This window comes from Sceloporus undulatus, chromosome 6 (genome assembly GCF_019175285.1).
Source record: "Sceloporus undulatus isolate JIND9_A2432 ecotype Alabama chromosome 6, SceUnd_v1.1, whole genome shotgun sequence".
In the NCBI taxonomy this organism is placed as follows: Eukaryota; Metazoa; Chordata; class Lepidosauria; order Squamata; family Phrynosomatidae; genus Sceloporus; species Sceloporus undulatus.
In genome coordinates, this window is record NC_056527.1 from 55492588 (window position 1) to 55519004 (window position 26417).

The following is a 26417-nucleotide window of genomic DNA, read 5'->3' on the forward strand; positions in this document are numbered from 1 at the left end:
TCCCTCCCACCTCTCTTTGTGAGTTCCGTTAGTGCAGAGTGGTGACATTAAATTCACAAGCTAGAATAGGATATTTTCTATATGCCACTTAATTTTGTCCCATAGATTCACAATAGTTAGACTCACAGAGGATGTTTACTTCTAAATTTCAGAGGTGGGAGAGACCTTGTATGATAACCTGGACATTTTTAAAAGCCCCTTGGACAGACATGTCCAGGAAAAGAGGATGTATGGTAACTCTAAATTATAGCAGGGATTGGCAACTTCTACAGGCCAGGGAGGCATTTTTACCACCTCCGATACCTCCGCTTCAAAAATCCCTCTTCAGTTGCAAATTGGACCCTCCAGATGCATCTCTGAGCAAAATTTACTGTTTAGACATACAGTGAGTCCTTAGTATCTGATGGAGTTTACGGTAGTTCCAGGACCATCCCCATTCCCATGGATACCAAAATCCATGGATTATTCAAGGCCCATTAAATACAGTGGTATAGTAAAATTGTGTTTCTTTTGTTAAAAGGCAAAATTAATGTTTGCTTTTTGGAATATATATATATATATATATGGATTTTTAAAAATCTGTGAATACAACTGACTGCATTCAGCCCTGGTGGCGCAGTGGGTAAATGCCTGTACTGCAGCCATTCACTCAAGACCACAAGGTTGCGAGTTCAAGACCAGCAAAAGGGCCCAAGCTCGACTCAGGCTTGCATCCTTCCGAGGTCGCTAAAATGAGTACCCAGACTGTTGGGGGGCAAATTAGCTTACTTGCTAATTAGCTTACTTGCTGTTCACCGCTATGATCTTTGGAATAGCGGTATATAAATAAAAAAAACAAAACAAAAAACAAACATTCTTATCACAGCTCTCTTTAGGCCATAGAAGGGTGGTTTTTAGAAACTGGAAGTAACCACAGGAATGAGGAGATTATGTTTAAATGGTGAATCATGCAAGCCAGAACTATCTGGGGGCACAGGAACAAAAAAATGGGGGATCATAGGTGCACTTACAGCCAATGGATTACCCATTGCCACCCAGTTTATAGCCAAGGCAGTTTAAGACATGCCCTGAATCCAAATGTGAGTTCTTTGTCCACAGAGACTGGTGCACACTTAACAGAATTTTTAAAAGGTCTTCCTTACTATAGTAAGCATATAACTTTTTAAGGAGAAATCCTTATACAACATCAAATAAACCATCCCATGGCCTTTTTGAATTTTGTTTCCATTCCATCTATAACAGGAAATGAATAATTGAAAAGCCAAAAATTAAACATGCATTCAATCAACCCTAATCTGGATTTCCATAATTTAAGGCTCTGTCCATGTACGTACCTCTTGGATTCTGTAGTTTCACCATGATCACTGTACTTAGATAATTATATACAGCGCACCCGTGTCATACGCGAGCCCACTTTACGCGGACTTGAGCTTACACACTCAAGCCGCGGGGTGCGCACCAGGCAAAAGGGGCGGCACGTCCCATTCAATTGAATGGGCGCGAGCACCCGTTGTGCCCCGCACATCGCCGCACTGCCACACCACCGCGCACAAGCCCCATTGTTTCCAATGGGGCTTGAGCATAGGTGGAATTTGCCTTACGCAGAGGGATCCGGAACGGATTCCCGCATAAGGAGAGGGCCGACTGTACCTTATATACTTATATGTTAATTTGGCAGCCATTTTTGGAAGATACGAAAAACCTGTTGCCTTTCTGAAAATCCGATTCCACCTCAACATTAGGAAGAACTTCCTGACAGTAAGGGCTGTCTGACATTGGAACACACTCCCTCGGAGTATAGTGGAATCTCCCTCTTTGGAGGTCTTTAAACAGAGGCTGGATGGCCATCTGTCGGCGATGCTTTGATTTGGATTTCCTGCATGGCAGGGGGTTGGACTGGATGACCCTTGCGGTCTCTTCCAACTCTATTATTCTACTATTCTATCTCTTCTGCTGATCACCAGCATTTTTAAAGAGGTGCAAGTGAATGCCACAGCCTGTTTCTGCCCAAAGGCAGATGTTTGGGGAGCACTGGTGTCACCTTCCTTAGGATGTCACCTGGAGTGATCCCGCCTTCCTGCAATCCCCCCCCCCCAATTTATTCAAGATTCTGAATAGATGGTTAAAAGCTCTATGTGTAGCCCTGTTATTATATTCTCCCCTTTCTTTTAAAATTATTTTGTTAGACGGTGAAAAAAGGCCTGTGTGCAGAACTGGATCTTGCCATGGATCAGATATCTGAGTACAAAATAGCCCAGCAAAAGAAAGATGAGGAAGTAGCACAACTTAAAGAAGATCTGAAAAGGTTAGAAATCCAATTACATTATATGTACTTTTTCCATATTAACATTTTTCTTTTAAACCTGTAAGGATGCCTTTGATCAGGACTTTGATCTGATCAAGTACAGCTCTTCTTGCGTTCCTATTCTGCAATTACACTTTTCTCGAGAAGAATTGGTTATTGGCTGTTGTTGTGTGCCTTCAAATTATTTCCAATTTATGGCAGTTAAGATGTTTTGTTATTGTTATGTGCCTTCTAGTCATACTGACTAATGGCAACCGTATCACTGAATTCTCTTGGCAAGATTTGTTCAGAGGTTTACCTTTGCATTCCTCTGAGCCTGGGAGAATGTGACTTGCCCAAGGTTGTAGTCCAGTGCTCAAACCACTGCATCATGCAGACTGTCTTTATTAACTGTAGAATATAGCAAATCAGGGCATGAACTCAGGCCTTAAATTGATGTTCAAAAAATTGGAAGTAGTGGATTAATCTGAGCTTTTCTTCAGGAGCCAGAGAATAGCGAATGTTCTCATTAACATGTTGGCATTTTTAACCACCTGTAGATTCCTGCTTTCCATTTTGTATTCCTTCCTCCATAAGTTCTTTGTTTTATATTTATCTGAAATCTAAAAACATTATCTGTGTGGCATTTTTAAAAATCTAAAGTCAACACTTAAATAGTGGCGTGACATCATTGCTGAATAAAAATTAAAATTCTATGTGCCTTTGAAAATGGAGAACTAGAATCAGTTGTGTTTTAAATAGTTATAAATGCTGTTATAAATTATTTTCAATGTTATAAATAGGAGTAATTGAGATAATGTTGATGTCAAAAAAGATAAGGAACATCTAATATGTTTTTAAACAGGGCCCAGCAGGAAATCAACAAAGCACATGAGCTAGTGCAAGACTCTAGTGATAAACTGAACAAGATGAGATCAGACCGTGATGGCAATGAGAAGAAGTTACTAGCCGAAGTAGATGACCTCACAAGAACAAAGCAGTTCCTGGAAGAACGGTTGATTGAACTTCTTAGGTTGGTTTCAGATGTGTTCTAGCATAGACTGGAAATTATGTCCTTTTATCTTTAGAATCTGCTATTGCAGAACTAAAGCCATATTTTAGGGCAAGCTTAAGGTCTCAATTGGGTTTATTCCATAATAAATCTGTTCAGGATATTTGTCCTTCTAATGATTATGATGATTTGTGAAATTCACCTAGATGTTTCAGTTGATGCAAGATTGGTAGACTTATTTTGTTATGGGTGTCAAATTTGGCCATTCAGAACCCCCTGGGGTCTAGACCTATGCTGAAAATGCATTGGGTTTTATTTTTAAAAATTGTTTTTAGCAGGAGTGACTGGAAGTTAACTTCTGGATTTGGGGAAAAACCAAGAAACATAAAAGTCTGTGCACGCACACACACACGCGCACACACACAGACACACACACACACACACACATATGAAAACAAGGTCCTTACTTTTGCTATAAATCAAGGGCTCCCAAACTTTTTGACTCGCAGAACCCTATTTAGAATCAGTTTCTATCCCAGGGCCCCCAAGAGGTCTACCCTCTGTCTTACAAGTTAATGGTGTTTAGGAGTAGTGTTATTAAGGGGGGGGGGAATCTTAATTCTTTAATTTCATCCCATTTTTATTTATTTCATTTTCCCAGAGCAGCCGCAGAACACCTGGGAAGTGCACAAGGAGCCCTTAGGGCTCCTTGGAGCACAGGTTGGGAACCACTGCTGTACAGAATCATAGGTACTCCTGAAAGCTTCTAGAAACAGGGAGTCTTGTTAGGAGTTTAAAGTATTTGGCGGGGCTGGGAGAGGCCAGGCACCAATGGCATGCTGCCTGAAACAAAAGAAGTTGCTGACATCATTTCCTCTGTTTTTGCCCAGCTGGGGCAATCTTGTCTGTCTCATGTCTTGCTCTGAGACAGAGTTGCACTGGTAGTGAGGTGGCCATGGGGGCAGCCTGTTCTGGTGTTGCTGAGATGGTGGCCAATGCTGTTTAAAGTTTAGTTTAAATGTTAAAGGTACCTTAAATAGTATTCACTACCGTCATGACAATGGAGGCAGACCAGACTCCCCATTTCGATGGTGGCATGCAGCCAAAATAGGCTACTCCTATTTTTGCACAAACAAATCTGATTAGATGATAACATCAGCACAGCACCAGTATCACCACATCACCATAAGCTTTCTTTCTTGCTCTTGCTAATACATTTAAGATAAAAGCATTTTTATTTGCAGACCCAGAGCCTCTTTCTTTTTCTGTGCTGTGGAACCACAGTGGATTCTCTGCAATGTTACCCATTCCTTTGCAGCAGCATCACACCACACTTGTTAACTAATATTTACCACATATTTGACAGCTTTAGCTGGGCTTGTTATGACTTGTGGTTTGTGGGTCACACTTGGCATTTTAAACTGCAAGGAAATATTCTTCTCGAATAGTGTTAACCTAGCATAAAAGGCCAAATACATCTGTGCATACATTTACAATCATTCTTCCATCTATATACTGTATATGTGTACATGGCTCATGGGCCATACTAGCTGAAAAAGTGTGATACTTGATAGTCTGAATTTTTCCCCTCAAGCTCACTTTGTACCCCACTATTCATGCATAAAGACTTACATATCAGTACAAATCAGGCAGTCCCTCTGCTTCAGCTTGTAATCTCATTGTGTTTGGACTGTCTGTTTAGCCAAAGTTTCCCAGCACTTGTGTACCTTGCATATGTGAAGACATAAATGTATAATAGCCCACGGCAATGATGATCAGTTTGGATCTCTATCCCAATTGTTCACCTTAATTTTCACAGGCATATACTTTCTCCCTAACAATTTCCTCAAATCTGAAGGCTTCCATACTTATTTAATTGGATGTGGAATTATTTATTGCATGCTGAATCAGAATGCAAGCACTATGAAAGATGTATTTCACATTAGCATGGGTGTGAGATTGTAGGGAATGTAGTCTCCAAAAGTAACTTTTCCAAATTCTGCATGCATATGCATCTAACTACTATAATGTAGGAGTGAAGTAAGTGTGGATCACAAGCTGCTTGAGAGCTCTGAATGTCCCTCCTAAGTTAGGGGGGGCAATTGGAGGAAAAAAACCAAGAAAATGGTACAAGACATAACAAAAACATCTCCTTGCCTTCCACTATCCTAGCCCACCCTTCCCCCTACAAGCTGGAGAAGAATCTGTATCTTGGCCAAATACCAAAACTGGAAGTGATGTGACTTCTCTTCTATTTGTGCTGGGAGCAGTGGTGAGCTTTCAGGAGGGTCATGGGATTGAACATTTCTCACACACACCCAATTACCCATCCTGCCATAATGTGTGTCAACTCTATGTCCCATCCATTTGAGTGGAACTTAAAAAGCCAGACAAGATGTAGATTAATCTGTTTCAGGACATCCTGTGGATTTGTATGTGTGTATGTTTTTAGATCAAAGCAGCCATGAAAGGAACTGCGGGAAACCACCACAATAAGAGATGATATTCAATTTCTCCCAATTTCCTGCTTGAATTCCTGTCCCATTTCTTGAAACTGTTTGCCTCACAGTGAAAAATATATAGTTACCATATGAGGGCACATAATTTTGTTCAGTGGGACAAACAGCAATGTGGTAGTGTGTTAGACTGGGCAAATTACACTGGAAGAAAGAGTTAAGCCCCCCCCGCCACCCAAGGGAGGCACGTAATCAAGAAAAGGCATATTGAATTTTGTGCACAGATAAGGACCAGCATTCACATACATAGTCTTCTTTAACTTGGGCTTCATATATAGAATACCTGCAGGGTGACTTAGAAGAGTATAGGAAAGTGTATAGGGTACTGAGCTAGAGTTTCAGATATGGATTTATCAAAATTAAATGATAAAGACATTAACAGAGGAGGGCTGCAAACTGAACTTTTATAATATTAATTCACTGATATCAAATTGTTCTTTATGTTTACATTTGAAAGGGACAAAGATGCCCTGTGGCAGAAGTCAGATGCTCTGGAGTTCCAGCAGAAACTCACTGCAGAACAAAGATGGCTTGGTGATGCAGAAGTAAGCAGCTGCCTAGATTGTCAAAAGGAATTTGGTTGGATGAGTCGTCGGCATCATTGCAGGTCAGTCTGACTTGATAAAGGTGTGTGAGCTGTGATGTTTGGCAAGCAAGATGCACTAGCTATTGCGTTTTCCCTAGTCACTATGTAAATATTGCCCATATATAGTTCTAACAAGTTCTGTCAGACTTGTAAAATGTCTAGCATAGCCACAGCAGCAATCTCTGTGACTGCTGTTTGAGGCACAGCCTAATCTAACCATCACTAGAAGGTTGGCCACCAGATGATAGGTTGGCCACAGCAACCATAAACATACTGTAATCAGTGTGATCTGCATCAGAGCAGGCACTAGCCACACAGATAAATTCAAAATCATCCAAGGAACTAATGGTTAACACATAGCATGCTGTTAGCATATATTCTCAGTGTATAGTACTCCAAGAACTATATTAATTTAAAAAAACCTTTTTATATTGTGGTTTATAAAATTAAAGCATAAAGCACTATTTACACAGCAATGACGGGAGATGGTGAAAGGGAAAGGCACTAAGAACATGAAAGACTGAGAAGACAAAGAACAGAAAGGAAATTTGATTGATCTGGATTTTTCTAGACAACTGAGTAGACAATCCTAATGTCAGAGTCCTAAAGCCCAGAGATAAGACTGTGAAGTTAGGTTATCCGTCTGTTAAGGAACACTTATTAATCATCACACTTAACATATATTAGGAACTTGTGTTGTAACTCTGATTTTAATTGAAGCATTTGATGTATACATGCCTTCTGCTCTAGCATTTTCTAACACATGTTTGGTCTCATCAAATGCTTTCTTCCTAAGTTTCCCAATAATAAATACTTATTTAGTAAAGATGAAAGATTCATGAAATATCATCAGAAAATCCCTTGTATACTGAATCTTGTAATGGTTTAATTAATTGAATAAGAGGTCAAGTCATGGGTCTTATTTAACTAAAAAGGCTTTAACTTGTTGACAGACTTAACTAAGGCTACATCCACACTGCAGAAGTAATCTGGTTTGACGCCACTTTAACTGCCATAGCTCAGTGTTATGGAATTCTGGGACCTGTAGTTTGTTGTGGCACCAGATTAATTTTGCAGTACAGATGCAGTCTAAGTCTGGTAAAGCTTGTGCACTGTTTATATCACCATGGATTATCCTGGTCATAGTACAATGATTGCATTTCATTCCTCTTTAAGAATCTAGAACCTGGCATTTTTCACTGGTACCTACCTGAAAGAGTGTGTGCATTTGTGCAGATGTGTGTTTGTATGAAGGGAGATTGTTTTATGAATGTTATTGTGCAGAACACAAAATAAAATACCATTTTTTTTCACACTGAATGTGAGTACTTCCAGTGGAGGTTTTTTATCATGCAGTCATGTTGGACTTTTACAGTAGGGGAAATTTCAGATGAGGTCAACTTAAATCAGAGAGCCAGTGTAGTGCAATGGTTTGACTGTTGACCAGGACAGGAAACTAGGGTTGAAATCCCTGCTTGGCCATAGAAACCAACTGGGTGACTTTGAGCAAGTCACTCTCTCTCTCTCAGCCTTAGAGGAAAATAATGGCAAACCACCTCTGAAGAATTTTTGCCAAGAAACCCTTATGATAGGGTTATCATAAGTTGGTGTCGACTTGAAAGTACATAACAAAACATCTTAATCATGTAAACCTTTCTTGTCTCTACACCCAGGGAGAGAAACATTTTTTTTTCTGTTTACACAAACCTCTGTCAAAAGCAGCGGGGGGGGGGGGATAGATCCATGGTATCTTTTGCTTGGCAGTGTTGAGTAGCAAAGGAGTGAATTTTGAAATTAAGGTGTTTGTTGTGACAGTCTCCATCCATTCGTACACTGCCAAGGAGTGTCTAGTCTGCAGGCCCCTTGTGTTGAACCATATCAAGAAACTAGTCGTAGCATTTTTCATTGCAGCTTGGGGCAGAACTTTTATAAAGCTAATGGGTTGTAACTGCCCATTAAAGATCAAATTACCTTGAAATATTTTGTGGTCCAACACAACAAAATGTTGTTTCTGGGAAAATCCATTCCACTTCCTCAAATATATGGAGGATTTCATCTGAATTTAGTGGGAATAAAAAAGGCTGAAGAGGGTGGGAAATGATGTTATTGCCCCTGTTGATCAATTAGTCCTAATATTTTGACCCTGAAACCTTGGGTCCACTGGATCACCTGTAGCACCAAGGAACTCTCCTGTGGAACCAATCTTAGTTTAATGTTTTTGTCCCATTGACTAGAGAGGGAAATTACATCTGAACACTGTGACAGTTTCAAAAAGTGAATCTTTCTGCATGTTGAATATTGTATCCCTTAAATGCCTTTATTTTCAAGTTTCATGAGGAACCCTTTTCCCCCTTATTATATATGACTTTTCTAGACTGTGTGGACGCATCTTCTGTTACTACTGCTGCAACAACTATGCTATGTCAAAACAGACAGGCAGGAAAGAACGCTGCTGCCGAGCCTGCTTTAAAAAAGCGAGTGACTCTGGATCAAACGTTACCCAAGAAGAACCACCATCAAGTCTACTGGCTTCACCATTGTCCTTGGTGCAGAGAGTTATGGGTAGGCCATTTCAATACATAAAAGTAATTTATCCAGGAAATGTCCAAAGGACTTTTGGAAATCTCCAATCAAATGCCAGTTTTGCATCTGCTTACAGTGCCCATTATTGTAGAGCTTCTTAGTCCAGCCAAGAAACACAAGAGAAAATTGGAAATCGCTGTGACAACTATGAAGGTGACATTCCAGAATAACTGGTTGCTTATCTGACGAGACACGCCATAGAGACTAAGATTCCTATGAAGTGGCAATAGATGCAGCCAAGGATTCTTTCTATGCTGCATGTATTGTGTCTGCATAGTCTCGTCCGGCAGAGCTGTTTAGGGTGGTTAAAGAATTAACCCAATTGCCTCCCACCTTAAACTTACTTTTGGAACCAACTAAAGCCTGCTTTGATGCTTTTAATTACTTTTTTGTGGACAAAATCTCTCAGATAAGGGCCAATCTGGATGTGGGCATTATAACAGAAACAGAAAGAGAGGTGTCCAGTGACTCTGTGGACTTTGTTAGAATGGATCATTTTGAGTTTGTAAATACCGATGAAGTGGACAAGATCCTTGGAAGTGTCAGGAAGACAACATGCCCCCTCCATCCTTGCCCATCATGGTTGACCACCCAGGGAGGAGATGTAACAAAAGCATTATTACAATCGATAATAAATGCATCCCGGGGGGGGGGGGGAGATTTCCATCGAAATTAAAGCAAGCAGTTGTTAGATCACTTTTGAAAAAACCGTCCCTCGATCCCCTGGTGAGAAATAATTACAGACAGGTCTCTCTTTTACCATTCTTGGGCAAAGTGATCAAGAGGGTGGTCGCCTTCCAGCTCCAGCCGATTATCTGGATCCATTTCAAACTGGCTTCAGGGCAGGATACGAAGTTGAGACTATTATGGTCACCTTAGTCGATTATCTCCATCTGGGCATCGACAGGGGAAGTGTGACCATGTTGGTGCCCTTGGACATCTCAGCGGCCTTCAATACCATTGACCACGGTATTCTTATGGAGTGCCTGAGGGAATTGGGAATTGGATGCTCTGCTTTGCAGTGGTTCCATTCCTACCTCTCGAGCAGATTCCAGATGGTGATGCTGGGGGACAGCTGCTCCTCGAAAAGAGAGCTAACATTTGGTGTTCTTCAGGGTGCCATTCTGTCCCCCATGCTGTTTAACATTTACATGAAACTGCTGGGCGAGATCATCCAGAGAAATGGGGTGCAGTGTTATCAGTACACTGATGACACCCAGATCTATTTCTCTATGTCTCTGACTACTGTAGTGACTAAGGATGGCACGTCTGGATGCCTATCTTGGGTCAGTAATGGGCTGGTTGAGGGAAAACAAACTCAAGTTGAATCCAGAGAAAACGGAAGTACTTGTGATAGGTACCCTCGTTCCGGGGAGGGAGATTTGTCAACCAGTCCTGGACGGGGTCACACTTCCCCTAAAAGACGAAGTTCGCAGTTTGGGAGTACTCCTGGACTCATCACTACAGCTGTGATCTCAAGTAGATGCGATAGCCAGGAATGCTTGGTACCAACTTCAGTTGATACCTGGACCAAAAGGACCTTGAAACAATGGTACACGCACTGGTAATCTCTCATTTAGACTTCTGTAATGTGCTCTATTTGGGGCTACCCTTGTACCAAGTTTGGAAGCTTCAACTGATTCAAAATGCAGCAGCCAGATTGGTCACCGGTATTTCTAGGTTTGACCACATAACACCAGTGTTAGAATCTCTCCACTGGCTGCCAATTAGCTTCCGGGCGCAATACAAGGTGTTGGTTATTACCTTTAAAGCCCTGCATGTCTCAGGACCGAATTATTTGTGGGAACGCCTCTCCCTACATAATGTGCCCCACACACTCAGAACATCAGGGAAGAATTTGTTGGAACGCTGTAATACTTGATTAACCACAACTTCCCACAGAGCATTTACTGTTGCAGCCCCTAAACTATGGAATAGTCTGCTGGAGGAAATCCGTCTTATTACCACCTTAGATGCTTTTTAGAAGGCACTTAAGACGGATCTTTTCTGGCGGGTTTTACAATTGGATTTGATATAGAGACAATGATTAAGACCCTACCCTAATCATGATGGTATATGATTCGATGTTTGGAGATTTTAACAAACTAATGAATAATTCAGTATTAGTATTTTATTGATTATTTAAACTGTATTGTACAGTGCGCCCTTGGCTTATGCGGGGATCCATTCTGGACCCCTGCGTAAGCTGAATTCCGCGCATGCTCAAGCCCCATTTGCATGAATGGGGCTCATGCATGTGGCGGCATGGTGGTGTGTGCACGCCATGGGCACGCGCCCCATTCATGCAAATGGGATGTGCCGCCCCTTGCGCTCCACGCACTCCCTCCTGGCTTTGAGAGTATGCTCAAAGCCGCATATAATGCACCCGCATATGACGGGGGCACACTGTATTATTTTAATGTTGTAATCCCACTTAGATCCTTGGAAGAGGTGGGACATATAAATAATAATATTAAGCAACCTGCAATATGTTCAGTGTCCTTTTTAAACATGTAAGTCTGTAAATAGTGTAAAAAATGAAGTTCCTTTGTTTTATATACAGTATTATAACTTCATTTTGTGTCTTCTTTTTGTGACACAGTTTCAAGTGAAGCCTCTAAACCTACAGACGATGCAGTGTTTGATATAATCACAGATGAGGAAGTGGTCCAAATACAGGAAGGTGATTCTGTTCACAACACAAGCCAAACTGAGGAAGACTCTCTGGACTGTAGCATGGCTGATCTGTGAGTACATGTTATTTAAACATGGAATCTCTTAAACTTTCACACACCAGGCGGTGCCATTGAAGTCAAAAGTATGTATAGTTTTACCAGGCTCTTTGTTCCCCAACCCAATGTCTTCCAAGCGTATGGGATTACATCTCCCACAATAAGCATTGCCAATGGGATGGTGTGTACCAAGATGGAGACATCAGAATGGTCAAACATTATGAGAGCAACACTGGGATCTTATGCTTTGCATACATGTTAATTACTTCTAGTTGTTGTAAAGGATCCTCCCTCCTCCTAGTCAGACTCCAAAGTGCAAACTGAAACAAAGTTATTGTTAGAGGTGGGAAAGTAAGAGGTGTTTGTAAAGAAAGAAATGGTGGTATGTTCCCCTTCCACTTCCCAGTCTATGTAAGTACCTCCCCTGCCCCTACATGTTAACAAAATTTGCTTTAGCAGCTGGAATTTGCTGAAAAGGATCTAGTTTCCCCATTAGATTTTAAATTTTTAAAAAAGGAAATGAAGCCATGTCTCTCCCCTGCCCATCTTGAATGAAATACAGTAGCTGTATATGCATATTTCCCTCAAAAAGTTTGATATTGTATGACTCCCCCCCCCCACTAATAGTTGATTCATTTATTCTCCTCGTCAAGAGAATACAGAAACCGTTCATTTTGTCCACTTTCATTTGGTTTGTGAGCCAGAGGAAGGGTTAGTTTTGACCCAGTCCTTTGTGGCTAGGGTCCCTATCTTCATGTATCCTTTACCATAAAATATTGACCAGATAGTTGAATTCCACCTTAGTTTGGAGAGAGAAAAGAAAAACAGTTTACATGATGAAGCATTTCTGTGCTACATAGGTTGTTTCCTCCCCGCCCCATCACTGTGGTGTCTGGTTATGAATCAGCCTGTATTAATTCAGTAGTAAAAAAATGTCAAAGAAACAATGTTGGTACAGTGGTTTGAGTGTTGGACTGCAACTCTGGAGACCAGGGTTCGAATCCCCGCTCAACCATGGAAACCCACAGGGTGATCTTGGGCAAATCAGACTCTCTCAGCCTCAGAGGAGGGCAAAGGCAAACCACCTGTAAACAAATCTTGCCAAGAAAACCCAGTGATAGGTTTGCCTTGAGTTGCCATGTAGGAAACGACTTGAAGGCACACAACAACAAAGAGAACATTCAAGGATTCATTATACTGTTCTGAGTTGTCAGGGTAAAATAAAGATACTTTGACCCAAATGTATTGGTTCAAATTTTCCACAATTACAATTCCAGCCTTTTACAATCCAGATATTTTCAATTCCATCACATACACACACACCTTGCTGGCATGGCTGTTGGGGTTATAATTTTTTTTAAAAAACTGGGAAGGCTCTAGTTTGGGAAAGGTTGGCATACACCACAACTCATACAGTGCATGTGGCTGTCTAAACATAGTGCAAAAGTAAATGAGTAATCTCCATCCTACCCCAATTGAAAGGATATGCCATATGACCATTTTGTGTGTGAAGAGTATACATACAGCTTTTCCCCATCAATGCAGGATAGAATACAATACTCAGATGTAGTAGTTGCTCATATAGGTACTAATAGAGAACTTACAAAGATGAATGGTGTTATGAATGATGTATGGGCTTAGTCACATTCATCTTAGGTTACTTGCAGTTTAGGCTGCTGCCCAATGCCCACATCCATGGGTATAAGTCTCAATGTATTCTCTGAGACTTATTTTTAAGTAGCCATCTATAGGATTGCACTGTTAATGTAAGATTTGACAGTTGGTTGCCCCAGCCTAAATGTGGCCCCCCTGAGAGACTGCTGGTTGTTTCTGGTCATTTATGCTAATTGGTTCAGAGGAACATGGGGAAACAAAACCTAACAACAACACACAAACACAAAGGTATTGACCGGCTTGGCATAATGTGAAATTTTGCTTTCCTATTCTTTTGTAAAGAAGCCTAAATACTCTGAAGACTCCAGAGTCCATCTGATCTTGGAAGCTAGGCAGGGTCAAACCTGGTTAGTACTTGGATGGAAGGCCTCCAAGAAATTCCTAATGCTATAGGTCCATGTTGTGAACCCGTGGCACATGTGCCATCTCTGGCACGTGAAGCCATCATTGATGGCATGTGACAGCTATAGCAAGGGGGGACGAAGAGGCACACACAGCTGGCCTGGCTCCTGCTGCCAAGTTCTTCAGCGGAAAACCAAGCTACGACAAGGTGGGGTGGCATGCGGCCCTTCCAGGTGATAGATGACTTGAAGGCAAATACACACACATGCATTACTGTATTTTGTAAGAGACAATGGTGATGAGTCCACTCAAAAAATATAACTGTGCTTTGATTCTGTAAATACTGAAGTCCTAAGCACTGTTTGGTTATTCTAGACTTTACAGGACCTTGGTTGGTTGAAAAATACTTTTATGCAAAAATTATTAGGGAAGCTGTGAGTAAGATCATTTGGCCACAATAGATTGGCAGCATGTGTTGAAAACAAACATACTTATTCTGTACCTTCTATATGTCTTGGGCTATGTGATGAGCCAATGCTTCCTAACTTGCATACGTAAAGTAGGAGACATCAGGCAGGATGCAACAGTGGACTTTTGCTAGCAGACCACCAGAATCAGGAGCATGGATAGTCTATGCTTCCCACCACCCCAATCTCCATTCACTCTAAAGTCTTGGAAACCCTTCGAATTTCCAGGCAGTTGTGTGGGCTATAGGAGGAAGGGGGAGGGAAGAAAGTTCTGTCACAGCATCTTCTTTATAGAATCATAAGAGTTGGAAGAGACCACAAGGACCATCCAGTCTAACCTCTTGCCATGCAGGAAATCTCAATCAAAGCATCCCGGACAGATGGCCATCCAGCCTCTGCTTAAAGACCTCCAAGGAAGGAGACTTCAGTACACTCCGAGGGAGTATGTTCCACTGTCGAACAGCCCTTATTGTCAGGACGTTCCTCCTAATGTTGAGGTGGAATCTCTTTTCCTATAGCTTGCATCCATTGCTCCGAGTCCTAGTCTCTGGAACAGCAGAAAACAAGCGAGCTCCCTCCTCAATATGACATCCCTTCAAATATTTAAACAGGGCTATCATATCACCTCTCAACCTTCTCTTCTCCAGACTAAACATACCCAGCTCCCTGAGTCTTTCCTCATAGGGCATGGTTTCCAGACCCTTCACCATTTTAGTTGCCCTCCTTTGGACACACTCCAGTTTCTCAATGTCCTTTTTGAATTGTGGTGCCCAGAACTGGACACAATATTCCTGGTGGGGCCTGACCAGAGCAGAATAGAGTGGCACTATTACTTCCCTTGATCTAGACACTATACTTCTATTGATACAGCCTAAAATTGCATTGGCATTTTTAGCTGCTGCATCACACTGTTGACTCATGTTCAACTTGTGGTCTACTTGGACTCCTAGATCCCTTTCACACGTAGTCTCGTTCAGCCGGGTGTCCTCCATCCTATATCTGTGCATTTCATTTTTCCATCCTAAGTGCAGTACCTTACACTTTTCCGTGTTGAAACTCATTTTGTTAGCTTTGGCCCAACTTTTAATTCTGCCCTCTGGGGTATTAGCTACTCCTCCTAATTTGGTGCCATCTGCAAATTTGATAAGTATGCTCCCAATTCTGTCATCCAAGTCATTGATAATGATGTTGAATAGCACTGGGCCCAGGACAGAGCCCTGTGGAACCCCACTGGTCACTTCTCTCCAGGATGAAAAAGAGCCATTGTTGAGCACCCTTTGGGTTCGGCCAGTCAACCAATTACAAATCCATGTCACCATTACTTTATCTAGCCCACATTTCACTAGCTTGTTTGCAAGAATGTCATGGGGAACTTTGTCAAAGGCCTTACTGAAATCAAGATATACTATATCCACAGCATTCCTTTCATCTTTCATTTTATCAAAAAAAGAGATAAGATTTGTCTGGCATGACTTCTTTCTGTGAAACCCATGTTGACTTTTTGTGATTATGGAATTGCCTTCTAGATGTTCACAGACTCTCTGTTTAATGATCTGCTCTAGAATCTTTCCTGGTATTGATGTCAGACTAACTGGATGATAATTGTTTGGATCCTCTTTTTTCCCCTTTTTTTGAAGATGGGGATGTTTGCCCTCCTCCAGTCTGTTGGGATTTCTCCTGTTCTCCAGGAGTTCTCAAAGGTTATTGCCAATGGCTCCAATATTATATTTGCCAGTTTTTTAAATACCCTTGCATGTAGTTCTTCAGGTCCTGGAGACTTATATTAATTTAGATTAACCAGGTATTCCTGTACTATCTCTTTTCTTATTCTGTGCTGAATTTCCCCTATTCTGTCCTCTATTCCATTTCCCTTAGGTTGAGCACCCTTTTCCTTTTCTGAGAAGACTGAGGCAAAGAAGATGTTGAGTAATTCTGCCTTTTCTCTGTCCCCTGTTAGCATTTTGCCATCTTCTCCACGCAGTGGCCCTACCATTTCCTTCTTCTTCCTTTTGCTGCAAACATATCTGAAAAAGCCATTTTTATTGTTCTTAACCTCTCTAGCAAGCCTGAGTTCATTCTGCGCTTTAGCTTTTCTGACTTTACCCTTACATGTGCTCGCTATTTGTTTGAATTCCTCTTTGATGATTTCCCCATTTTTCCATTTCTTATATATGTTCCATTTAAAATTTAGCTCAGCTGAAAGTTTCTTAGTCATCCATCTTGATTTCTTGAGACACCTCTCATTTTTCATCCTCACTGGAACTGTTTTAAATTATGCCTTCTGTATCTCCCTTTTGAGAAACTGACATCTGTCCTGAACTCCCTTCTCTTTTAGTATTCCTGACCATGGGATCACCCCCAGTATTTCTCTTATGTTGGATTTGGGTCCATATTGTTACATATCCTCAAGTTAACTCCCACTTGTTATGACACTATTGATGGGTTTTCTAGGGAAGATTTCTTCAAAAGAGACTTTCCATTGTTTCATCTAAGGCTGAGAGATTTTGACTTGCCCAAGATCAATCAGTGGGTTTACATGGCTTGAGCTGATATTTGAACCCTGCTCTCCCTGTGTCTTTTGTTCAACACTCAAACAACTACATCAGGCTAGCTCTATTTAGGTCCATAGGTATATGATAATCACATACATCCACTTGACAATTGAGCCCCCATATTAATTCTAACAAGGAAATGTGTTCTTTATAGGGGGTTTATGAAATTTGAGATCAATACTTTACTTGGGTTTGGGAATACTTAGTGGATACTGAATTAGAAATGTGCTGAACAATCTTTTGCCCAAGATTTCTGAAAGCCATTGCTAGCTGGACTAGAAAACTGGATGCACCAGTAGTGTAATATAGTCAGGATAAGACTGTATGTATGTTCCCTTAAAAGAATGAACTTAGCTGAATGAACAAGGCAAACATGATTCAGACACTCTACCAGAATATCCAATGTTATATTTTATTTTATTTTAAAAATCATACTGTGAGGAAAGGCAAGTTAAAACTATGTTTGCAATCTATTTGTATATAAAGCCCAAAGCACTGCCTTGGAAAGTTACTGCGCTCTGAAAGTAGATGTGCGTTCTGACTGTACATTTTCATGAATTGCCAAGCCTGAACTCCCTTTTAGAAACTATTTTAAGACTACTGAATAAGTGATCAGAATTCACTCTTTTCTCAGATGACACTTATAGCATGAGAGTACAATAAGATTCCGCACGGTTTCATTGCAAAGAAACTTCTACCATTCATACAAGCTACAGCTATATTGAGAAGATACAAACACACGTGTCTTCAAGTCCTCCAGACACGAGCATGAACAGTCAGGGTGCCTAGAAATAAAACAGTACTAAACACATTGATGAATATTGTACAAGATTCTCTTACAATGGATATATGCTTGTTTCTTCCACATTATGTGTGTCAGTACCAGTTTTTGAGCCATCTTCTTCCGTTGTTTGCCATTGTTTTATGGCCTGTTGATGTTTGACACATCCAAATTTTTTAAGGATTTTTGCCAAATTCTTCCGAAACTTCACACCAATAAAGAAATAGAGAACAGGGTTGAGGCAACTGTGTAAATAAGCAATTGCTTCGGTTATGACGAGACCGTAGTCAAAAGTGTTATCCAGAAGAACATACTTGTCCATAGCACGAATGATTTTCAACAAGTTGTAGGGGGTCTGTGTAAAAATGAATGTCACCACAATAGCAAATATTATTTGTAAGGATTTGTGCTTGTGGAAGCCCTTAGCTTTGAATAAAGTCTTCACAATGATTGAGTAGAAAATAATCATGACCACTATGGGACAAAAGAATCCAAGAACCATCTGTGTTATTTCAGTGAACATGTGTGCATGTTTAGAAGGATATTTTGCATAGCATATTTTTTTGTCATACTGGACCTCAGTACTAAATATAAATTGTGGCATAGCAAATGCCAGAGAAAGCACCCAGACTGAAACACAGACTGCAGTACCCCAAACTCTTCTTTTGGGTTGGTTGACATGAGCTTTAGTAGCTTGAACAATAGCAAAGTATCTGTCAATTGTTATACAAGTAAGGGTTAGCATGGAACCATACAGATTCACTGTGTAAAGGCCTCGGATGACTTTACATGGCAAAGTGTAGAAGATCCACTCGTCAGCTGCAGAATAAGCCCAGAATGGCAGTGTACAAAGAAAGCATAAGTCAGCAACAGCCAAGCTCACTAAAAATATGTCACTTAACACCTTCACTTTCTCATAGAAAATCAGAATGATGAGAACCAAAGAGTTCCCAGACACCCCAAAGATGCATGTCACTGAATACATGCATACTAAGAAGATTCTGTTAAACCTTACAAACATTTCATGTGTGTTGTCTTGATCAGATACAGCACTGATCCATGCATCATAATCATCATCCTCGGTGGCCATGAGCTTCCTTTCTCAAATACCTGTAATCACACACATTTGAAAAATGTCACATATATTTGCAAATCAAACCCCAACCACTCCCATTTGGCTGTCACCTTGCTGGTATAGGATAGGTGATAATCAACAAACTGTTGTGAGGGTGGGAATAGGAGTGTTCTCACATTGCAGGCCTGGGCTTTATTGGGGTTTCACTTTGCTTGACAGCATGTTTCTTTTCAATTGTTTTTAAGGACATGGGTAATAAAAAGTCATCTCTTTCTGTTCCTAAATCAGATTATAACAGAGCATCATTGAAAGGCAATTATAGGTAACAAACCTTTGTCAGTATTGAGGTTTAAAAAAGTAGGAGCTGAACTTCGCAAACAAAATCCACAGCCTTCTGTATTTTCAAAAGTTGATTTCTCCTAGACTATGAAAGAAAATAGGCTTTTCAAACTGAAATACAATAGGAAGTCTTTCAGAGCAGAGATGAGGAACATGTGGCTCTCCAGCTGTTGCGGGACTATTTCTCCCATCATCCCCCTGGTTATGTTGGCTAGGACAGATGGTAATTGCAGTCTAGATCTGGGGGGCACATGCATTTCCTACCCTTGTTTTATCAGTCTGGGTAGTCCTTCTACCAAGACAGTTGTTTCATACCATGATTATGTTCATAGTCCTGTGAGTAATTCATCACCTATTGATCAACCTTCTGGTGATGAGTCTCTGTATTTAGCTAGGCTGGTTTATGGACAGTTTGATCAAGCTTTGCTAGAACTAACCTTTCAGAACCCAGAACCATCTTGAAACCACAGTGAGGAAGTGGAGAAGAAATTTGTGCAAAGCAGTGTGTATCTTAAACTGATAATCTGATGCAAGGAAATATCCCAGTAGAAAGGAATTTATTGTGTTTTAATATGGATTGAAGGGATATATTTTTATTCCTGACTCTGCCATGACTCAATACTGTGAAATTCTGGGATTTGTAGTGTTGTTGTTTTTTTAGATATTTAGCCTTTTCTAACAGGGAGCTCTGGTACCACAACAAACTACAAATCCCAGGTTTCTATAGCATTGAGGCATGACAGTCCTATTTCTCACCCCAGAATTTTCTATGCCAGAATTGCATGCTCTGACTGCTTGCCTTACCTGAGGCTCTCAGAATAACATTACTTGATAATTGTAGGTGGAGATGTTGAGGAATTGAATCCAGCACTTTCTGCATGCAAACATGTTCTTTACTTCTGAGTAGTAATCCTTTTTGCAAAGGCCACCATTGGTTTTATAGATTTATCTTCACCATTATGTTTATGTTATGCGGTATCCTTACGCAATCACAAAAGTTCAGGTATACAGGTCTGAATCAGACATAACAAACCATGACTCTTTGTTATGAGCATGTGCTATGGTGATCTGATTTGTTCCAAGACATAGTTGTGCATGTTAGTCTGGAAGATCAGTATGCAAAGGGATCTTGTAGCACCTTTGTGACTACTGGTAAAAGTGTGAAAGAAGTAGCATAAGCTTTCGTAGACTTGGTCAGATGCAGATAGTTTGTTTTAAACTGCAAACATAACCTTCTCATTTTTCTCTCTCTGTGAAACTGGGGAGGAGGAGATTTGTGAGCTGAGACTCAACATAGCCCATGAATGTACTGGAAAACCATGATTTGCTTTTAACATCAGAATCAGAACTCTAGCTAAAACAGCTAAGTGGTTAAACAAATCCTCCAGATGTAGAATCTAACCACAGAAAGCCATTTCCCCCAGGTCCTCTTAGCAATATCTTTCACCAAAGGAAAAAAAAGATTGTCTTACCTGAGGGTGAAGGCTGAAGTTCATGCAAAGACTTTCAGGGAGCTATGCAGATAGGTTTTCTTCCTAGGTAAAGCTGGTAGCCAGCCAAAAATACTGGGTTAACATAGCTTCTCCATAACAAATGAGTATGATCTACAGGAGTGCTTCACAAAGTAGTTATGCATAGACAAGAAGACACTGGCTGTTGGTTTTTGGTGAGTTTATGGGAAACATAGAGTTGTTGCCAATGGGCAAAAAGTATGGTACAATCCCTGGCACATTAGGGTAAAACAGTTGCTAATCTGCCACAACTGATAGCTTGAGAAGCACTGATTAAAAAACTTTCTTAACCTTCCCCAATTATAGGCCCCATACAGACAGGCCAAAATAAAGCTGCTTCGGGTCATTTTGGAGGTATGCTGTTTAAATGATGCATGCATACTAAGAGTCTGGAAGCCATGCCAAAGCCATGTTCCAGTCCTAAGGTCTAGAGTGCAGCTTTGGTGCAGCTTCTGGATTCACAAGAGAAGTGCTACAGAACTTTCTAAAAAGTTGGATTGTGTGATAATGAGGAGTCCTCCCATTATCAGAGCCTTCTTTCCAGATAACAAAGGGTTAAATTGTACAGTTACATTGTAAGGAGGCTCAGCAAGATAGCAATTGTCCAATTAGATAACCAGTTGCAAGCCTTCGAGATGCTTCAGAACAGAAGGGGGCTTTAACAAAGGAACCCCTGGAGCGAGAGGGGCTCCAGTTTGGGAAGACTGGTGGAGGTTGGACAACAGAGTCCAGACTTCCAGCTACCCGATGAACATCAAGGACTACAAATCCCATCTGAGCTCCTGTACCTCAAGGAAGATGTCCTTCATGCAGAGATACCATTTTGCTATGAAGATTCCTTATTTGGGTCCAAAACACACTGCAGAAATAATCCAATCTGAGACTGCTTTAACTGTCCTAGCTCAATGCTAAGGAATTTGAATTGCAGAACAAAGGAGTGGGTGAAAAAAGGGCACTTCATAGCAAAACTCTGTGGTAAAATGAATGATCACACTTCTTTGAAAGTTGCTTTCAAGTTACAAAAGAAGGATGTACTGCTGAAAAACAAGTTGTCCTTCTCTTAAAATGCAACAAATTAGAAGAATCTAATGAGATTTTCAAATGTCTGCCTTTTGAAAAGTTGATTCCTTTTTTTTAATTTGGCCCTGTCTGAAACATCTGTTATAATATATGTATGATCATAATTAGTACTGTATTAGTTTACAGAAACAGGAAATAGTCCCTTACCTTGCTGTGGTAGAGTGTTGTCAGCTCAGTGTCAAGCACAATCTGATGATGGAGTTCATGGTGGCAAAGCGTACTTATGAGAGTTATCAATGGTTTCCTGTTGCTGAGTACATACCTGCTGCCACAGAGTGAAACAGGGTTTAAGTCATCAGAATAGATCTAGTATCTCTTAAGTAGAACAGGACAACTCTGGGTATATATCTCTCTCTTAGTCTGTGTATAAACATACAGCTATATGCATATATGTATAGCTATATTCAAAAGTTTATGCCAGGTACAGATGCATCAATATAAAACAGTTAGATTGTTAAGAGAATAAGAAATGCAGTTCCTAATCAAAAAGCAGATCAAGTTTCTGATTTGATAATAATGATTTTTATCTCCAACGATTGGGGATCTTGTTGAGAGATGATGCTGAGCTTGGATTCTCCAACTCTAAGACTGATTTTATACATACTTACTTGGAAGCAGGATCCATGTACTCTTGTCCCTCCATGTCCGTTAGGGTTAGGGACACAAGACCCCAGTGAATATGGAAAAACTGCAACTAACAAAAACACCATGTTTTTACCTGAGAGGACACCTCTCTAGGAATCTCTAGGTCCTCCAGTGCAATTCTGTGATCAACTTCCAACAGACACTGACCATAGAACTGCAATGGAGGAGCTACAAAGGCCTAGTAGAGTATTCTTTCTAGGAATCTCTAAGTCTTTCAGTGCAACTTTTAGTTAAAGTTGACCATAGAGTTGTACCACTGGATCTAGATATTCCTAGAGAGAACATATTAATCAAATCCGTGAATAATCAAAGCTACAAATATGGAGGGATGAGTGTAGTTTATTTAGAAGAAGCTCCTGAGAAGGTGGAGGAAGGACTACTCAGCAGGACAACTTTGATTTGTCATATAGTGGTCATTATTGGTTTTATGACTGGAAGAAAATGGGTGATCCAGTTGTGAAATGTATTTGTTGAAAGTAGATACAAGCACAGTTATTCTGACAGTCCAATCCTTTGTTTGTTTCCTCAAATGTTAGCCTCCATGTATTCTGTGGAGCTCATTCCCAAATACACATGCATGAAATTCCAGTTCTAACAATGTGTCAGGGTGATATTTTACCACCAGTAGAAGTACAGTAGAAATACAATTTGGGAATCACATTAGATGGATGAGCCTAGGGCATAAAAAATCCCCAAAGATGGGACGACAACTAGTAAACACATTCACTATCTGAAGCAGCAACACACATAGTATAGGAATGTGGAATGTGAGAAGCATAAGATAGGGAGAACTAGACAAACTTCTTTGAAGTTTATCGCATGGGGCTTAAACCGCTCCCCAGCGCGTTCTAACGGGGGCGAGCGGGGGCACGCACGGAACGCGATGGGCACCGGATGGGGCCCAAAACGCGACTTTATCGCACAGGGGGACGACGACGACGACGACGCCACCGCGCGTTCCCATCGCGTCCCAATTCGGTTCCAGAGGGCGCCATTTCTGGGGACGCTTTGAAACAGTTCCCAGAAATGGCGCCCTCTGGAACCGAATTGGGATGCGATGGGAATGTGCGGCGGCGGCATCCCCCCGTGCGATAAAGTCACTTTTTGGGCCCCATCCAGTGCCCATCGCGTTCCGTGCGCGCCCCCGCTCGCCCCCGTTAGAACGTGCTGGGGAGCGGTTTAAGCCCCATGCGATAAACTCTAAAGTAAAAAAAATAAATGGAACGCATTGGGGGTAAGCAAGCTAAAATGGACAGGAATGGGTCACATTGACTCAGAGAGCTGCACAGTGAGTGTTCTACTCAGGAAATGAATAGACATGAAGAAATGAGGTAGCCTTCATACTAAGGAGAGATATGGCAAAAGCTGTCCAAGGATATATGCAAAATCAGACCGAATCATCTCATGAAGGCTCCATGGAAAACCTATAAATACAGTACACCCCCGCATAAAAAAAACACGTATGCTCGAGCCCCATTGAAAATGATCTTAATGGGACACGCTGCCCCTTGCGCCCCGCGCACTCCCACAGGCTCCCTCATGACTTTCAGCGTATGCTGAAAGCCGCATATAGTGCGTCTGCAGATGACGCGGGCACACTGTATCACCATAACTCAAGTATACATACCAACCACAGAGGCAGAGGAGGAAGAAACTGAGCAATTCAATAAAGGAGTCCAGGAAGAAATTGACAACACAGGATTTTAAGCTGATTATAGGAGACTGGAATGGCAAAGTGGGAAGCAAAGAAGAATGAAAAAAAGTAGGCAGATTCAGATGAGGCAGAAGAAACAAAGCAGGTGAGCATCAGATAGATTTTTACAATGAACAGGTTATTCATTGCAAACACCTTTTTCATACAACCAGAAAGAAGACTACACATGGGCATCACCAGATAGCCAACACTGAAACCAAATTGATTATATAAACAGGAAGCAAAAAATGGAGAAGCTCCATTCTGGTGACCAAGACTAGACCAGATGCTGTGGCACAGATTGTGAATTACTTATAGCAAAAATAATAGTTAAGCAGAAGAAGAAATCAAAACCAGTCATCATACCAAAATATGATCTGAACAATATCTCAACAGAATTTACTGACAATATAAGAAACAGATTTATGCCATTAAGCTTTATCAACTGTGAACCAGAAGAACTGTGGTCAGAAGCTAGGGGAATAATATAGGAGGATTGCAGACAGACACTTTCAGGAGCCAAAAAGAAAGAGAAACAAGGGATAATATATAAAACACTTGAAACAATAAACGAGAGAAGAGAAGCAAAACAAAAGGGAGATAGGAACTAATTCGGAACCATGAATGCAACAGTAAAATGACTAGTGCAAAAAGACAAAGACAATTACTGCTACAATCAATGCTGAGAAGTATAAGGCAACAACAAAAAGGGAAGAATGAGGGACTTCTTCCACAAGATCTGGGAAATCAAAGGGAAGTTCAGACCAAGGACCAGAATGCTCTGTAACAATAAAGATAACACAATTAAAGACCAAGAAGGAATAAAAAGTGGTGTCATGCTGCATATTGTTTAGTTCATGAGGGACTGTACCATGTAGGAATATAAAATTAAATTGTAAGGAAACGTAATGTCAAGTTAACTCCATATCTAGCAGTATCCTCTGGAAAACTACTACTTCTCCAACATTATTAATTTTTGGTCCCATTATTCATGTAATGTTCACATTAGGAACTTTGCTGTCTCAGAAGTTCAAGAAGCTTGACATTATTTCTTTTGGGCAGGCAGGGGGAAGGAACCAGACTTCTGTGTTTAGAAAGATGAATGATTCATCTCTTGCTTCACTGCTGCAAATTCTTAGTTCCCCTGCAGTGGCAATCCCCTGTTTGGATTGTACCAATTCCATGTGCAAGAAGGGATTCAAATGCCTGAATGTTCCTTCACAGTGAGTTTTCCCAAGATACAGAAAAAACAGTATATTGGAGAGAAGAGTTCTTTTCTGTGAATTATGCATTCAGGTATGCAAGTCCCTTCCAAAAATCTGAAGAAATAGAGCCCAGACATAGGTTTACCACTGCAGTGACAATTATGCTTCAGATTGACTACAGTGCTGACCCACTTTTCTTAGTGAGCTGCTTTTTTTTTTAAAGGTCAAAAACATAGATCTTTCCTATGGGTTTGGTTTTTTTTAAAAAAGAAAAATCTGCAAAACCACACAAAAGATTGATATTGTTACCTGCCTTTTTCAACTAGCTAGTCCTAACATTTGCAGCATCAGCTAGTTTTAACAAAGGTATGCACAAAATGTGTTAGAATGACAGAAAAGTATTCAGATGTCTAGAAAAATCTTTCTCAGTGTTCATTCCTCCAAAGCTGGGTCAATAGGAGTGCTTGCCGAGGGAGGATCAAGTTCATGCAGGATAGGTGACAAATGTTCAAAAATATTGATTCCAGCTATGTTTCAGCTGGTAAATGTTTATTCATTGTGTTTATTTATTCAAAGATATAGCTGTGTTAGTCTGTAGAATAAGTATGCAGAGAGAACTTATAGCACCATTGAGACTAATTGAAAGAAGGAAGTTGGCAGCATGAGTTTTCGTAGACTTCAGTCTACTTCCTCAGATGCATTTAGTGGAGTGGAAACCAGGGACAGACATAAATATGCCATTGGTATGTAAGAATGTCAATTCAAATTCAAATTTCTTTGTGTATGGAAATGGTAGCAAGTCCAGTTTTAATGATGGCTGTGAACAAAGGCATTGGGAACTAGGTTTTGTTTGTGGAAATGAAGTGGCAAGTCCAGTTTGGCATTGGAAACTGGCCTGTAGTTGAAGAGAATAAATGAGTATAGGACATCCCCAAGAGGATGGGGTCAGATAGTGTTGAAATGTGTGTAATGTGCCAGGCAGCCATTATCTTTATTCAATCCCTTGCTGAGGGACTGTAGTCTGTAGATGAGCTCCAATTCTGCTGTTTCTCTTTCTAATCTGTCTTTGTAGTTCTTTTGCTCAAGGATCGCTGTATATTTGTGCACAGACAAAATGAATGAGCTGTGTAGTCAGATGCTTTCTGTACTGGTACTGTATAAACCATGATGGGGAGATACACATCCCCAGAATCTCAGACACGATGGGGGCTTGCTAGAGAGTCACAATTGGTTGTATTTTCTCAGTTTATTTCTGCATCATGTTTGAAGATGTGTGCTCCCCTTTCATTTCACACTCTTTTTGTAACCTGCTTCGATCCTCAGGGAGAGGTGGGATAAAA

The 26417-nt window shown here is 40.8% G+C and overlaps 2 protein-coding genes across 2 annotated transcripts in view; one reads left to right on the forward strand and one right to left on the reverse strand.

The window, feature by feature from the left end:
• FYCO1 (FYVE and coiled-coil domain autophagy adaptor 1) overlaps window positions 1-26417 on the forward strand; it is a 49030-nt gene that overhangs the window by 13099 nt on the left and 9514 nt on the right. Inside the window, exons 5-10 of the mRNA XM_042472232.1 lie at window positions 106-115; window positions 2187-2305; window positions 3150-3317; window positions 6270-6419; window positions 8773-8960; window positions 11584-11728. Of these exons, the coding sequence (XP_042328166.1) occupies window positions 106-115; window positions 2187-2305; window positions 3150-3317; window positions 6270-6419; window positions 8773-8960; window positions 11584-11728 (780 nt within the window). The remainder of the gene's footprint in view (window positions 1-105; window positions 116-2186; window positions 2306-3149; window positions 3318-6269; window positions 6420-8772; window positions 8961-11583; window positions 11729-26417) is intronic.
• CXCR6 (C-X-C motif chemokine receptor 6) lies at window positions 17037-21796 on the reverse strand. The gene is made up of 4 exons (XM_042472921.1): window positions 21682-21796; window positions 20416-20488; window positions 18936-19028; window positions 17037-18639 (listed from the first exon to the last, which is right to left on the reverse strand). The coding sequence occupies exon 4, from the start codon at window positions 18617-18619 to the stop codon at window positions 17585-17587; it is 1035 nt and encodes a 344-aa protein (XP_042328855.1). The 5' UTR covers window positions 18620-18639; window positions 18936-19028; window positions 20416-20488; window positions 21682-21796; the 3' UTR covers window positions 17037-17584.

What these genes read in the sequence shown, in the direction of transcription:
- CXCR6 (XM_042472921.1), bottom strand. Translation starts at nt 18,619, where the DNA reads ATGGCCACCGAGGATGATGATTATGATGCATGGATCAGTGCTGTATCT.